The sequence below is a fragment of the Lontra canadensis genome, unplaced genomic scaffold (assembly GCF_010015895.1).
Source record: "Lontra canadensis isolate GAN:19392208 unplaced genomic scaffold, GSC_riverotter_1.0 scaffold32, whole genome shotgun sequence".
NCBI lineage: Eukaryota > Metazoa > Chordata > Mammalia > Carnivora > Mustelidae > Lontra > Lontra canadensis.
The window spans coordinates 6,357,866-6,370,940 of record NW_022631026.1 but is presented as its reverse complement, the minus strand read 5'-3'; the positions used below and the strand labels follow the sequence as shown (position 1 = coordinate 6,370,940).

General features: G+C 39.9%; 1 protein-coding gene across 2 annotated transcripts in view; it reads right to left on the bottom strand.

The window, feature by feature from the left end:
- The window catches only part of CPSF3 (cleavage and polyadenylation specific factor 3), a 45,028-nt gene that overhangs the window by 25,537 nt on the left and 6,416 nt on the right, over window positions 1-13,075 (bottom strand). For both annotated transcript variants that reach the window (XM_032866819.1, XM_032866820.1), the window contains exons 4-7: window positions 8,040-8,168; window positions 6,634-6,811; window positions 4,749-4,838; window positions 2,833-2,983 (exon numbers count right to left, since the gene is read on the bottom strand). In XM_032866819.1, coding sequence (XP_032722710.1) covers window positions 2,833-2,983; window positions 4,749-4,838; window positions 6,634-6,811; window positions 8,040-8,168 — 548 coding nt within the window. The remainder of the gene's footprint in view (window positions 1-2,832; window positions 2,984-4,748; window positions 4,839-6,633; window positions 6,812-8,039; window positions 8,169-13,075) is intronic.

The following is a 13,075-nucleotide window of genomic DNA, read 5'->3' as shown; positions in this document are numbered from 1 at the left end:
ATACACCTTTAAAGAAGTCTCATTTTAGAGGAAAACTCTCATTAAATTCCAAAATATTTTAAGAGTAGAATGGCCAAAAGATATCATTTATTCTCCTAGGCACACCTGCATTTAGGAAATGTATTAAGTGCCTAGTATCCAATTTACATTTATTATTTCCTTTTATTTTTTTGAAGATTTTATTTATTTAATTGACAGAGAGAGACACAGCGAGAGAGGGAACACAAGTAGGGGGAGTGGGAGAGGGAGAAGCAGGCTCCCCACTGAACAGGGAGCCCCATGTGGGGCTCGATCCCAGGACACTGGGATCATGACCTGAGCCGAAGACAGATACTAAACGACTGAGCCACCCAGACACCCTACATATTATTTCTAATTTTTAAAAACAACCTTATGAAGAGTCATCTCCATCCTATAGATTAGGAAACAGGCTTTAAAAAAGGTTGAAGAGTTGGGAATGCTATTTTTTCTACTTGTCTTAGTGAAAACTCTGTAGGACAGGGACTTTTCCTGTCATGCAATGTGACAAATCTATTTCCTGCTTTGCCCTCCAGTTTATTCTGCTCATGTTTTTACAGATGTAATTAAAGTTAATAGCGTCAAAGTTTTCTATACACTTTCATATATTTCTCAAATACCTTGCAATGCATACTACATCCCAAGGTCATATCACTTCTCTTATTTTTTTGTATTTTTACGGACAAATTTCAAATGTCAAAGAAAAGTTAAATAAGTTGGCCTCAAGATCATATGGCTAGAACACAGAAGAAGTTTGAAACCACTCATCCCAATGACCATCCTGTCTGTTTTGCTACATCAAAAGGGAGAATTTAGGGGAAAAGGAATAAGCAACCGAGTAGAGCAGTCCTGGTTCAGAAAAGGAACCAGAACACATGCCCTGATGGTAGTCTCGCCAGAGAAAAATGCTGAATGCCAAGTTAAACTTGAATTTTATATAAAAGAAAAAAAGGTTTCCAGGGTAAGAATGTGTATTAAATATTTGAGACACTTGTGCTAAAATATTATTTGTTATTTATCTGAAATTCAAGTTTAGCTGGCTGTCCTATATTTTTATATGCTGAATCCGGCAACCCAATGTGATGGTAACAACATGGTTTCCCCTTCCCAGTTTCCTCTGTTCTTTAAATTACTTTGTTATGGAGACTTTTCATTTATTAATTTACCTTATTTTAGTTTTAAAAAGATTTTATTTATTTATTTCACAGAGAGAGACACAGAGAGAGGGAACACAAGCAGGGGGGACGTGAGACAGGGAGAAGCAGGCTTGATCCCAGGAGCCTGGGATCATGACCTGAGCCCAAGGCAGGCGCTTAACGACTGAGCCACCCAGGCGCCTCTATTTAGCTTATTTTAAAGATTTTATTTATTTTCGAGAGAGCAGGAGCCAGGGGAGAGAGAGAATCCAAGCAGGTCCCCCACTGAGCACGGAGCCCTACGCACGGCTCCATCTCACAATCAGTTCAACACTTCTAAGGATGAGTTTGACGCGCAGTGAGAAAAAAAGGCTGGGAGAAACCTGGACTGACTAGGGATGCCAGAAATGCTGCCCCTACTACGTCCTATTGCTCACGGATGATTCTCCCCATTTTTCCTTCCCAGTGTAATAGGGACAGACTTATCCTTATCATCCTACTGATGGAGGTGAGGGCAAGAGCTTGATGTCACCATTTCTAGCTCTTCACACTGAAGCTGCAAACACAGTCTTTAAGGGGAGTGCTTTCCCCAAACAGCGTCACAGAATGTTCGAGTTAGAAGGATCATTAAGTATAAATATACGCAGAGAGTGACACCCATTGTCCTCTGGTTACAAACAGTTACATATGCTCATTGAAGCATTTGGAAAATAGAGAAAAGCAGGAAAAAGAAATCATCCACTTTCTCACTGTCCAGATTTAACATCTTACCAGTCATCTGTGTATTTTTTTTTAAAGATTTTATTTATTTATTTGACAGACAGAGATCACAAGTAGACAGAGAGGCAGGCAGAGAGAGAGGGGGAAGCAGGCTCCCTGATGAGCAGAGAGCCCGATGCGGGGCTCGATCCCAGGACCCTGAGATCATGACCCGAGCCGAAGGCAGCAGCTTAACCCACTGAGCCACCCAGGCGCCCCTCATCTGTGTATTTTTAACTAGGACTGGAGTATATATTGTTTTGAACCCTAATTGTTTTGTTCAAATGATACCTTATGTGAAAGTATACAATTACTCAACTGTGATAAGACTTTTTTCCTACAAGGTGGTATTTACTGGCATGATAGTTCTTTAAAAATACTAAAATGATGGGGGCTCCCGGGTGGCTCAGATGAGCATCTGACTCTTGGTTTTGGCTCAGGTCATGACCTCATGGGTCACGGGATTGAGCCCTGCATCGGGCTCCTCGATCCGTGGAGTCTACTTCAAGATTTTCTCCCTCTGCCCCAGCCCCCCAACCTGTCTCTCTCCCTCTCTAAAATAAATAAATGAATCTTTTTAAAAACTACTAAAATGATGAATACCCTTAATGATAAAATTTTCTTTGTATCATTTATTCCCACAGGTGGTACTGCTGGGTCAAAGGGTGACATATTTTTAGGACTCAGCTCACTGCAGAGTTCTGAGGCTGTTGGCAACTTCCAGAAAAGGGAACCACTTATATTCCCAGTAGAGGTGCCCAAGGGTCACTGTTCCTCTGGGCTTTTACAGCATTACATTTTTAGAGGCAGAAACTGAAGCCCAGAAAGGCAGAATGACCTATCCGAGGCCAGGCAATTATCTTGATAGAAAGGCAGTCCAAGATTTTGAGAATCCCCCCCGTAAAAGGAAAAAGCGTACCTAAAATCAAGAGCAGCTCCTGAGCCCTTCCAAGAGCAAAGACGGGAATGAGACCTCTGCCCCCTCTGTTCACAATGTCGTGGACAGTGTTACAGAATCTTGCTTCTCGCTCCTCACGCTTCTCATGGATATGGGTCCCATAAGTAGATTCCTAAATGACACGTCGGAAGTATGAGACCAAGAATGACGATTCCCAAAGAATACGAAAGTTAAACATCAGTAAAATGCAGCGGCAAAGTGATTCATTTCTCCATTAACATGCCATTTACTTGAACACACTGTTATAATACTAACTGGAAAGAAGAGCAACTAAAAACGTTAGAATTCAGATCTGCCTCTGCAGTAAGAACTTTTTAGAAAGAGGAATCAGGAAAAAATTTAAAACTGAATCTTCCCTATTCAAGATAATTTTTTTTTTTAAGATTTTATTTATTTATTTGACGAGCGAGATCAGAAGTAGGCAGGGAGGCAGGCAGAGAGAGAGGAAGGGAAGCAGGCTTCCTGCTGAGCAGAGAGCCCGATGTGGGACTCGATCCCAGGACCCTGAGATCATGACCTGAGCCGAAGGCAGCGGCTTAACCCACTGAGCCACCCAGGCGCCCCAAGATAATTCTTTTTTAAACCATCTTGCTTTCCATGGATGGGAAAAGGGGTATTTCTCCCATCTTTGATAAATCAGAGCCTGTAAAACATAAATAGATATTGTTTCTAATAGTTCTGTTTAAGAATATCCCTTAAACCTCACTAGGTCTGGCCCACTGGCCAGCAGCATGGGCGTCCCCGGGGGCTTGTTAGACGTGCTAAATATTAGGCCCCAGCCCAGACTTACTGAATCCAAGTCTGTATTTTAACGGTATGACCAGGTGATTCATATGCAACATCAAAATTTGAGAGGTACTGCTCTAAAGTACCAGATATAATGAAAATAACTTTTTTCTGATGGTTAAAAAAACAACACAAAGCTCCCCTTAAATTAAGATCAATTTATATGTGGGGTACCATTAGCTGAGTGAAAATGAATTCCTTTATGTGTTGCTTAGGGACAGCAATATGCCGGGGTCTCTCATACTTGGGTGGTTGGGGGATGTTACAGGTGGTGTGGGAGAGACAGACAGTTCTTCCATCTTACTAAATATATTTGAGATATACCATATATATATATACCATAGGCCCAAAAGATCTCTCTCCTAATCCCTGACCTCACTGTCACCAATACACATTTTTTAATTTCTCATCAGCCACCACCCTACCCCTCATCAAAAGCCAAAAGCTCTGGACAGTGACTTGCAAACTAGCAGGCAGCTGGACCACACACACATAGAAAGTTAGCAGGGGTGATGAGCTGAAAGACAGTGACCATGGAAAAGGCAGTGGGGTCACACCATTTCTATACAACCCCCTTAAGATGTTCTGTGAATTTGGGGTAATTCTCTTAGATGAAAATACTAAGTCTTTAGAGGAGGTGGCCTATCATCTCTGATAGGAGACCAGAGTTAACACATTGAACAGCAAGAAGGTGGAGCTGAGCTAAGAGAAGCAAAATAAATAAATAAATAAATAAATAAAAATTAAAAGTTAAAAATACTAGTAGGGGCGCCTGGGTGGTTTAGTTGGTGAAGAGTTTGCCTTCGGCTCAGGTCATGATCCCAGTGGAGTCCTGGGATCGAGCCCTGCATTAGGCTCCCTGCTTAGCAGGAAACCTGCTTTTCCCTCTCCCTGCACCCCTCTCTCTGCTTGTGCTTTCTCTTGCTCTCTCTCTCAAATAAAAATTAAAAAAAAAAAAAAATTAAAAAAAAAAAACACTAGTTCATTTACATCTGATAACTAATATTATGAAAATGATATCATATTTTTTCCCCACTGGAAAAAATCCTGCTTCCATTACACTAATTAAAACAAACAGCACAAATACTTACAATAATAAGAATATCAGGTTTAATATTGGGAATTTCAGCTGCCATTAAGTGTCTGTCTTCTTGTCTTGAGAAATCACCTGTATACAAAAGCTGTGAAAAAAATAAAGCTAGACAGTTAGGATTTTGGAAGGTTTTGTTTTACTAGTGAAGACATTAAGCTCATAAAATCTTAAGGTGATGTTCAGTAGAAAAAACAGCCTACAACTGATGAAATTTAGATGCAGTACTTAATTATGTTTAATTAAAAGTGTATATCTCAGTTGAGTTACACAAACCACCCAGTGTTTCCATTATTCACTCTAACTTGGGGGAATGATACACTCCCAGACGCACCCAGCACCGACAACCTGTGCTTTTATAAACCCAAGAAATGCTCTGAACACCGGGGACAAAAAGGGCATGATGAGGAAAGAAATCTACGGAGGTATATGGAAACCATCTAAAGTGTAAGACAAAAACACAGGGTATGCATCAAATTTCACATGGGAGTTCAGATCTGCATTTGGGCTTTCTGCTTATTTTTTGTGCCTCTGAGCAAATGGTAAGGATAAATGATTTAGTAGTACTTAGTACAACTGGATGTGTATACAGTTCAAATCAATGAGCAGCTGCTAACAATTCAAGGCAATATTACTCCAGAGCATTGACTCTCAGCCCTGCCTACACAGAGGAATCACCTAGAAAACTTAAAAAGGAAGGAAAAAAAGGCCAAGGCCATACCCTCAGAATCTGATTTGATGAGTATTTTTTTTTTAAGATTTTATTTATTTATTTGACAGAGAGAGATCACAAGTAGGCAGAAAGGCAGGCAGAGAGAGAGGAAGGGAAGCAGGCTCCCTGCTGAGCAGAGAGCCCAATGTGGGACTCGATCCCAGGACCCTGAGATCATGACCTGAAGGCAGCGGCTTAACTCACTGAGCCACCCAGGTGCCCTGATGGGTATTTTTTTTTTTTTTAAGATTTTATTCATTTATTTGACAGAGAGAGAGAGATCACAAGTAGGCAGAGAAGCAGGCAGAGACAGAGAGGGAAGCAGGCTCCCCACTGAGCAGAGAGCCTGATGCAGGGCACGATCCCAGGACCCCGGGATCATGACCCGAGCCGAAGGCAGAGGCTTTACCCACTGAGCCACCTAGGTGCCCCTTGAGTATTTTTAAACAGGGTCCCTAAGTGACTCCAACGTGCAGCAGATATAAAAGCTGGTGCTGTCATCCATCTAGGTTTTACAAGGATGGTGGCAAGGATTCTGATGAATACCTGTCACTCATGCAACACCCCATCCCTTTCTGGGGCTTCCTGTTGAATCCCAGAAGACCAAGGCCAGAGGAATGCCCAACCAGGGTTGAAAGCAAAACAGGTACAGCTACACAGAAAGCTCTGCCCTCATCATTTTTCTAAAGGACCCTAGAAAGAATCAATCCTATGGCACCGTGAAGGAACTTTAGTCTTTTGAGAAGCTTACTTTACTCTTTCTAATTTTGATACAGGAAGTCGTACTGTGGGGGTATGAACTGTGATATTTAAAAGGAAAAAGCAGGGGCGCCAGGGTGGCTCAGTGGGTTAAAGCCTCTGCCTTCGGCTCGGGTCATGGTCCCAAGATCCTGCAATGGAGCCCCACGTCGGGCTCTCTGCTCAGCAGGGAGCCTGCTTCTTCCTCTCTCTCTGCCTGCCTCTCCACCTGCTTGTGATCTGTTAAATAAATAAATAAATAAATAAAATCTTAAAAAAAAAAAAATAAAAATGAAAGGAAAAAGCATCAACTAAATTTTATCCTATGTTCAGTGTTTGACACCTTGCAGTCCTAGGGAACTTCCTTCAGTGTCACTTGGGGGCACAAAGCTCTCACGGATTTCTCTTGGGGATGAAGCTATAAGAGCAAGAGTACCTTCACACCCGCGATCTCAATCATGAACATGGCAGCTCCGAGGACGTGGCCCGCGTGGTAACACCAAAACTTGATTCCTGCAACTTCTTTAACTTCATGGAAGTTGATGGTTTCAATTTTGTCCATGCTCTCTTCCAGATCTGTCTCTGTATACAGCATGTCGTCTGCTGATATATTACTAAATATTTAAAAAGGCCAACACAAACAATTAAGGGCAAGATTTTTTAAACTCTTTCAACTCGAAGAGACTGTCTGTGATCGGAGGAACAGCCACAAAAGTTCTTTCACTGTGTATGGATTATGCGACTTAGAATCTCTTGGACGTTTTGGGTATTTTTTGACTCGGTAGTTATAATAATAAAAAGGTTTGGTGTGTACAGCTATAAAGCATGATTTTAAGCAAAGTACATAGTACTCTTATGATAGTATTTCTCAATGTTTCTGTCTGCCCCAACACTCCTCAGATAAACTCGCTCAAACACTCACACATGTTGAACCACAGCAGAGTTTCCCATCAGGATGTGAAAAGACTTCTCTACAAAATGTAGTGTAAGTTTTCTCCTGGAAATTATGCTAATGTACTTCTAAAAAAGCAAAAGGGAGTGGTGGTTAAGGCCACAGACTCTGGTGCCAGATCGCTTGCGTCCAAATCCCAGCTTTGTTTCTTTCCATGACCATCACAGGCAAATTACCTAACCTCTATGTGTCTCAGTTTCATCACCTGTAAAATGGGATTCATAACAGAACCTACAGCATGAAGTCAAAATGAAGATGAGTTAACATACGTTGAGAAGTGAGGACTATGTCTGCACATGGTTAGCATTATTTAAGCGGTAAGCAGTATAATTACTAAGGGTAACTCTTCCATTCTTTTACATTTATACTTGAAGAATAACAAATTACCTCTGAGCTACTTTTGGAATATACAGATGTAAACTTTTGAAGGCTAATAATTTATGCTGTAGGTATCACAAAAATGCTTCTAACTTTTATTATCCTCTTATAACTAGAAAAAAAAAATCCTCAGTAATCTTTTTCATTTAAGATAGTAATCTGCTTTGATCAAATACTCTAAAATAAGATTTCAGTCTCTATTAGTGTATCATGTACTTGATCTCAAATTTTAATAAAATAATAAAATTCTGTTTACAAAATATTGTTAGCATACATTATAATTCAACTAAATTACAAAGATTTAAGGATGTAAAAACTTCATAAACACTTTATGGTCAGGAAGGTGCTGTGTTCACGATGGGTATTTAAGGAGTTGATACTGAATGACAAATTAATGACAGCCTTGTGCGTAAAAAAGAGTGTCTCACTTCCAAACACAAAAGGGTCCACAATTTGAACTTTATGTATTCTGTAGAAGCAAATTCCTGTATGAATCTAATAAAGCAATTTACCTGACTTTGACATAATCTGAAAGAAGCCATCTATAAATAGCTTTTGTGGCATGAGTCATAAATGTTCTTCCTTTGAAACTTGTCTTCTGTAGAAACCAGGGCAAAGCTCCACAGTGATCCAAATGGAAACTTAAAGAGAAACAAAAAGATTGTCAATTCTTAAAATACTACCCATCATATACCATCTGGAATGAAACTGCTGCTCATTGTACAGAAAAGTCCTATGTAACAGTTGCATATGAATACTTTTAGAGCATCAAGGGGAGGTTATGTGCAGAGAGAAGGAATGGAGCACTGTGTTCTGCAGGGCTGGTGGCAAAGAGAGCCCAACACCCAGATCACCACCCCAGCTGAAACTAAGAGCCAGAAGCTCAACTGACTGTTCTTTTGGTTTCTATTTCATGGATTTCTACTCTGATCTTTATTAAATCACTTCTCTTGCTGGGTTTAGGCTTTATTTGCTGTTCTTCTCCAGCTCCTTTAGGTGTAAGGTTAGGTTGTATATTTGAGACCTTTCTTGTGTCTTGAGAAAGGCTCGCAGTGCTATGTACTTCCCTCCTAGGACCACCTTTGCTGCATCCCAAAGGTTTTGAACAGCTGTGTTTTCATTTTCATTTCCTTCCCTGAATTTTGAATTCTTCTTTAATTTCCTGGTTGACCCATTCATTCTTTAGCAGGATGCTCTTTAGCCTCCAGGTATTTGAGTTCTTTCCAAGTTTCCCCTTGTGATTGAGTTCCAGTTTCAAAGCATTGTGGTCTGAAAATATTCGGGGAATGATTCTAATCTTTTGATACCAGTTGAGACCTGATCTGTGACCCAATATGGGATCTATTCTGGAGAATGTTCCCTGTGCACTCGAGAAGAATGTGTATTCTGTCGCTTTAAAGAGGATGGAATGCTCTGAATATATCTGTGGTGTCCATCTGGTCCAGTGTGTCATTCAAACCCCATTTCCTTGTTGATCTGTTAGACGATCCGCCCATTGCAGTTGAGTGGGGGTGTTAAAGTCCCCTACTATTACTGTATTATTATCAATGTGTTTCTTTAATTTTGTTGTTAATTGGTTTATATAATTGGCTGCTCCCAAGTTAGGGGCATAAATATTTACAACTGCTAGATCTTCTTGTTGGATAGACCCTTTAATTATGATATAGTGTCCTTCCTCATCTCTTATTACAATCTTTGGTTTAAAATCTAATTTGTCTGAAATAAGGATTGCCACCCCAGCTTAGAACAGATCAACAAAACTAGGAGCTGGTTCTTTGAAAGAATTAGTAAGATTGATAAACCACTGGCCAGACTTATCAAAGAGAAAAGAGAAAGGACCCAAATAAATAAAATCATGAATGAAAGAGAGATTACAACCAATGCCAAAGAAATACAATTATAAAAACATATTATGAGCAACTATATGCTGACAAATTAGGCAATTTGGAAGAAATGGATGCATTCCTAGAGACATATACATTACCAAAACTGAAACAGAAATAAATAGAAAACCTGAACAGACCCATAACCAGCAAGGAAATTGAAGCAGTAACCAAAAATCTCCGAAGAAACAAGAGTCCAGGGCCAGATGGCTTCGCATAGGAATTCTACCAAACATGTAAAGAAGAATGAATACCTGTTCTTCTGAAGGCATTTCAAAACAACAGAAATGGAAGGAAAACTTCTAAACTCTTTTTATGAGGCCAGCATTACTTAGATTCCAAAACCAGGCAAAGACCCCACCAAAAGGGAGAATTATAGACCAATGTTTCTGATGAACATGGATGAAAAATCCTTGCCAAGATACTAGCCAGTAGAATCCAACAGTATGTTAAAAGTATTATTCACTACGACCAAGTGGGATTTATTCCTGGGCTGCAACAGTGGTTCAACATCCACAAATCAATCAACGTGATACACCACATTAATAAAATAAAGGACAAGAATCGTATGATCCTTTCAACAGATACAGGAAGAGCATCTGACAAAGTACAACATTCTTTCTTGATTAAAACTCTACAGTGTATGGCTAGAGGGAACACATGTCAAATATCGTAAAAGCCATCTATGGAAAGTCCACACCGAATATCATTCTCAATGGGGAAAAACTGAGAGCTTTTGCCCCAAGGTCAGGAACACAGCAGGGATGTTCACTCTCACCACTGTTAATTTAATATAGGACTAGAAGTCCTAGCCTCAGCAATCAGATGACAAAAAGAAATAAAGAGCATCCAAATGGGCAAAGAAGAAGTCAAACTCTCACTCTAAGCAGATGACATGATACTTTATGTGGAACACCCAAAAGACTCCACCCTGAAATTGCTAGAATCAAACAGGAACTCAGCAATGTGGCAGGATATAAATCAATGCAAAAGGGTCAGTTGCATTTCTATACACTAACAATGAGACAGAAGAAAGAGAAATTAAGGAGTCCATCCCATTTGTAATTGCACCCAAAATTTTAAGATGCCTAGGAATAAACCTAACCAAAGACACAAAGAATCTGTACTCAGAAAACTATAAAGTACTCATGAAAGAAATTGAGGAAGACAAAAAGAAATGGAAAAACATTCCATGCTTACGGACTGGAAGAAGAAATGTTAAAATGTCTATGCTACCTAGAGCAATCCATACATTCAATCCAATCTCTATCAAAATACCATCAACTTTTTTCACAGAGCTGCAACAAATAATCCTAAAATTTGTATGGAACAAGAAAAGACCCCGAATAGCCAAAGGAATATTGAAAAGGAAAACCAAAACTGGTGGCATCACAATTCCAGACTTCAAGCTCTATTACAAAACTATAATCATCAAGACAGTATCGTACTGGCACAAAAACAGACACACAGATCAATGGAACAGAATAAGGAGCCCAGAAATGGACCCGCAATTCTATGGTCAACTAATCTTCAACAAAACAGAAAAGAACATCCAACAGAAAAAGGACAGTGTCTTCAACAAATGGTGTTGGACAGCTACGCGCAGAAGAATGAGACTGGACCGTTTCCTGACACCACACACAAAAATAGACTCAAAATGGATGAAAGATCTAAATGTGAGACAGGACGCCGTCAAAATCCTAGAGGAGAACACAGGCAGCAACCTCTTCGACCTCTGATGCAGTAACTTCTTACCACACACGTCTCCAAAGCAAGAGAAACAAAAGCAAAAATGAACTACTGAGGGCGCCTGGGTGGCTCAGTGGGTTAAGCCTCTGCCTTCGGCTCAGGTCATGATCTCAGGGTCCTGGGATCGAGGCCCGCATCGGGCTCTCTGCTCAGTGGGGAGCCTGCTTCCGCCTCTCTGCCTACTTGTGACCTCTCTCTCTCTCAAATAAATAAATAAAATCTTAAAAAAAAAAAACAACTACTGAGACTTCACCAAGACAAAAAGCTTTTGCACAACAAAGGAAACTGTCAACAAAACCAAAAGACAACGGTCAGAATGGGAGAAGATATTTGCAAATGCCTCTTTTCCAAAAATCTATAAAGAACTTAACAAACTCAACACCCATATAATCCACTCAAGAAAAGGGCAGAAGACATGAACAGACATTTCTCCAAAGAAGACATACAAATGGCTAACAGAAACATGAAAAACTACTGAACATCACTTGGCATCAGGGAGTGATCAAAATCAAAATGAGATACCACCTTACACCAGTCACAATGGCTGAAATTAACAGGTCAGGAAAGGACAGGTGCTGGTGAGGATGAGGGGAAAGAGGAACCCTACTATATACTATGTTTACACTGTTGGCAGGGATGCAAGCTGGTGTAGCCACTCTGGAAAACAGTATGGAGGTTCCTCAAAAAGTTGAAAATAGAGCAACCCTATGACTGAGCAATTGTACTAGGGATTTATCCCAAAGATACAAATGTATGATCCAAAGGGGCACCTACATCCCAATGTTTATAGCAAAGATGTCCACAATAGCCAAATTATGAAAAGAGCCCAGATGTCCATCAATAGATGAATGGATAAAGAAGACATGGTTCATATACACGATGGAATACTACTCAGCCATCAAAAATGAAATCTTGCCATTTACAATGACATGGATGCAAACAGAGGGTATCATGCTAAGTGAGATAAGTCAATCAGAAAAGTAATTATCATATGATCTCACTCATATGTGGAATTTAAGAAATAAAACAGAGGAGCATAGGGGAAGGGAGGAAAAAAACAAGATAAAATCACAGAGGGAGACAAACCATAAGAGATTCTTATCATAGGAAACAAACTGAGGCTTGCTGGAGGGGAGGGTGGTGGAGGGATGGGGTAACCGGGTGATGGAAATTAAGGAGGGCACGTGATATAATGAGCACTGGGTGTCGTATGACTGATGAATCACTGACCTCTACCTCTGAAATTAATAATACATTACATGTTAATTAATTGAATTTAAATAAAATTTTTTTTAAAAGCTCTACTGATAGGAATAATGGTGAAGAAATAGGTACTGGTTCATCTGACATTGCATTATCTTAATGGACATATGTTTATATTTTATGAGGAAGATGAATTCCATTTAATTGGAAATTGTTATTGCTTCAAAATAGTGTAATGCGATACTCTTCAATTTTAATAACTGGTTTGAATTTTTTTTTTAAGATTTTATTTACTTATTTGAGAGAGAGAGCACATAAGAGGGAGAAGGACCAGAGGGAGAAGCAGACTCCCTGATGAGCAGGAAGCCCAATGTGGGGCTCGATCCCAGGACCCTGGGCTCATGACCTGAGCCAAAGGCAGATGCTTAACCGAGTCACCCAGGCGCCCTCTAATAACTGTTTTAACCCAGTTCCTTAAAGCAGTTTTTAACACAGTTATTGAAATATGAAAGAAACAGACAACAGTGTGTAAAACTGTCTTTTTATAATAAAGCCTTACCAAGTGTCCACTCGTGGGGACACAGTTTTTCAAGCTGAAGAAAATGTTGCAGTCAAAGAATACGTTGCAAGAAAAACCAAATCAACTAAAGCCTGACCTTTGAAAAGTAAGTGGTGGAAAATGGCCCAATTCAAAAACAAACAAAAAAAGAAGT